The sequence below is a fragment of the Otolemur garnettii genome, unplaced genomic scaffold, assembly GCF_000181295.1.
Source record: "Otolemur garnettii isolate 467f Iridium unplaced genomic scaffold, OtoGar3 scaffold00140, whole genome shotgun sequence".
Lineage (NCBI taxonomy): Eukaryota > Metazoa > Chordata > Mammalia > Primates > Galagidae > Otolemur > Otolemur garnettii.
In genome coordinates this window covers 3,673,667-3,677,104 of record NW_003852535.1, presented here as the reverse complement: position 1 = coordinate 3,677,104, position 3,438 = coordinate 3,673,667, and the positions used below count along the sequence as shown (strand labels likewise).

Sequence of the window (3,438 nt, the reverse complement as noted above, 5' to 3'; positions counted from 1 at the left end):
CCTCCCAAGTAGCTGGGACTACAGGCGCCCGCCACAACGCCTGGCCATTTTTTGGTTGCAGCCATCATTGTTGTTTGGCGGGCCCGGGCTGGGGATTCAAACCCGCCACCTTAGGTGTATGTGGCTGGCGCCTTAGCCGCTTGAGCCACAGGCGCCAAGCCAACACCCTGCTATTTTTTGGTTGCAGCCATCAGTTTGTTTTGGTGGGCTGGGCTGTATTCGAACCTGCCACACCTTAGGTGTATGTGGCTGGCGCCTTAGCCACTTGAGCCAATTTTTCTGTTTGGTTTTTTTTCTTTATTTTAAAAGACAGAGTCTTACTTTGTTGCCCTTGTAGAGTGCTGTGGCGTCACAGCTCATAGCAACCTCCAACTCCTAGGCTTAGGTGATTCTCTTGCCTCAGCCTCCCAAGTAGCTGGGACTATAGGCACTTGCCAGAATACCCGGCTATTTTTCGTTGCAGTTTGGCCGGGGCTGGGTTCGAACCCCCCACCCTCGGCATATGGAGCCAGTTCCCTACCCATTGCGACACAAGTGCTGCCCAATTTTTCTGTTTTTAGTAGAGATGAGGTCTCGCTGTTGCTTAGGCTGGTCTCAAACTCCTGAGCTCAAGGGATCCTTCTGTCTTGGCTTTCTAGAGTGCTAGGATTATAGGCATGAGCCACTGTGCTTGGCCTCCAGGAATATTTTTTAAAAGTTCTTTAGGTGATAGTCAGGATTGAGAACCTGTGGCCTATGTGAAACTCAATGCTACATTGCTCTGTAAACCTGTTACCTCTGCCTGGGACCCTCTTCAAGTTCAGCCCCCATAGAGTTGCCTGAGATCTGTCTGTATCAGTGGCTCCTCACCTGAGCCCAGTGAAGTGAGCATGGATGCGAAGGTAGGCTCCGTACATCTGGATGCGCTTGCTGTGTATCTCGATAATCGCTCCGGTAGTTGGCACATACTGCAAGGGATTTGGGGTAAGGGCAGCACCAGACCAGGACCCTGTTGCTGGCAATCTAGTCAGCTTCATCTAAGGCCTCCTTCCAGCCTCTCTGTTGCTGTCCCTCCTGGCTGAGCCCAGAGGCTCCTCAGATAGGATTCTGGGCTAATGGGGAGGGCTATCTCCTAGCCATCCTTCACCTCACTTACCGAGTTCTCTCTATAGTCTGCATAGAGCTCCACCTCCAGGAGCTGCTTCTGTTCTGCAAAGCCAAACAGTAAGAGGCTAGAGAAAACCAGTGTGTCAAGCATCTGGAGGAGATCTGAACGGTAATGCAGCATCACCTGTCAGGGACAGGAGGGAGAAGTTAGAGACAGGTGGCCCAGATCCCCATGGCCCTGCCCACCCCTTGACCACCCTTGAGCAGTCTCTGAAGGCTGTTTTTCCCTGAGGTCCCTGCTCTTTCACCTTCACTTCCCAACTCCCAGTCTCAACCATTCCAACTGCTTGAGTAACATTTCCTCCTAATTGGCCACATCCCTCCATTCTACTATGTAACAAAGGCCCCTCCTTCCTAGGTCAAGCACTACACTGTCTCTGATCAACCATCCTCCTAAATAGTTCTGTAATCCAGTGTTTGTGATCTAAGTCCCAGTATACCACCTGAAGCTTTTCTCCCCCCAGGCAGACATCAGGAATTTACTGCATGATGATAAGTCATGTAAGAATGAAGTCACTTTATACCCAAGGAGTTAAGACACTTGCCCCGCAGCTAGCTCATTTCTGAATGAGGACACAAACCCAAGTCTGTCAGGCTCTAGAGCTTCTGTTTTCTGAGAGCAATACTCTCTTTAGACTTCACCCCAAACTCAGGCATGCTCATCAGATACCTGGAGGGGTTTGCGTATGTTTGGGTTTGGTAAGCTGATTCCTCTTTCCTTATCCTGATGTGTCTGTGTCCCCAGAGCCAAGGATGTTTTCTACTGAAGCTCTCTCTGCTCAGACATTCTTACTCTGCCATTATTGTCCACATCTTACCAGACAGGCCATGAACATTTACCGAGCGTGAAGAAGTAGAGATGATTCGGCCGCCTCGGGTGTAGCATGAAACGGTGACCAAGAACATGCCCAAATCTTGATTCACAGGGGACTCTGGCAGTTCCAGCTCTAATGTAATGCGATATGGCTGTCCATACATCAGGACCTGCCCAAAGTAGCCCCCATCTCTTGTCAAAAAGACGTATTTGAAAACTATACTCTCCCTATTCTACTTCTCTCACCCCTCTCCCCAAATGCTCTGCCATAATCCCCTTGGTTAGTGTAACAGGCCCCTGGATCTCTCGTCTCAAGAAGATGCTGCCCCCTGCTGGTTGGCTGGATGCCCCAGACTTCTGAGGTCTTTGGAACCCTGTTGACTCTCCTAAATCACACTCACTACTGTTCTAGAAAGGCTGTGTCACATTTCCTTGCTAAAAGTGAACAGTCATGTTGCCAATTGGGCCATCTGTAACTCAGGGCTATGTGACTAAGACTGTCCCCTAGGCCCAGCCTGCCCTCCCTCATACAATTAATTAACCAAGCGCTAGCAATGCTCCCAGTATCCCTGACCAGCTGTCTTACAACTGCCCTCAGTCTAAATTATTTCTATGTTGTTCTGGGTCCCTGTCTTGGTTCTGTTGGTAGAACTCTGAGACTTGTAGTGGGAAGACCTCTTCATCACTAGGAGTAAACTCAAAAAGGTAAAGATTTGCCACCAAACATACCCTAGTTTTTTTGACCATTCCTACATTCTTCTAATCCCTTTATTTAATGATTCTTATCTACCAGCATGGATTTTCACAGGGTAGCATGTAAGAATGACAGGGATAATGGTAAAGCTTTTGCTTTTAACCAAAGGAAAGAATAGACTGAAAAAAAAAATTGGGGCTTGGCACCTGCAGTACAGTGGTTATGGTGCCTGCCACATACACCCAGGCTGGCGGGTTCGAACCCAGCCCAGGCCAGCTAAACAATGACAACTGCAACAAAAAATAGCCAGGCATTGTAACAGGGGCCTGTAGTCCAAGCTACTTGGGAGGCTGAGGCAAGAGAATCACTTAAGTCCAAGAGCTTGAGGTTGCTGAGCAGTGACGTAACGGCACTCTACCAAGGGCAACATAGTGAGGCTCTGTCTCAAAAAAAAAAAAAAAAAAAAAAAGTTTAAAAAGTACTGTTTTAGTTCTTATAAAACACTTCTAATCTGGTGCTTTGAGGGTTTATCACTAAAGTAAAGGCTGAAAACTGATAAGAGTGCAATGGCTCACGCTATAATGCTAGCTCTTAGGAGGCCGAAGCAGGTGGATTGCCTGCACTCATAGGTTTGAGACCAGCCTGAGACATAGTGAGATCTCACTTCTTTTTATTTATTTATTTATTTTTTTGAGACAGAGCCTCAAGCTGTCCCCCTGGGTAGAGTGCTGTGGCATCACAGCTCACAGCAACCTCCAACTCCTGGGCTCAAGCGAGTCTACTG

At 48.2% G+C, this 3,438-nt stretch overlaps 1 protein-coding gene across 7 annotated transcripts in view; it reads right to left on the bottom strand.

Annotated features, from left to right (window-relative positions):
• The window catches only part of BSCL2 (BSCL2, seipin lipid droplet biogenesis associated), a 19,236-nt gene that overhangs the window by 3,507 nt on the left and 12,291 nt on the right, over positions 1–3,438 (bottom strand). For all 7 annotated transcript variants that reach the window (XM_012810628.2, XM_003798715.3, XM_012810629.2 and 4 more), the window contains 3 exons: positions 1,987–2,130; positions 1,136–1,270; positions 850–947 (listed from right to left, as the gene is read on the bottom strand). In XM_012810628.2, coding sequence (XP_012666082.1) covers positions 850–947; positions 1,136–1,270; positions 1,987–2,130 — 377 coding nt within the window. The remainder of the gene's footprint in view (positions 1–849; positions 948–1,135; positions 1,271–1,986; positions 2,131–3,438) is intronic.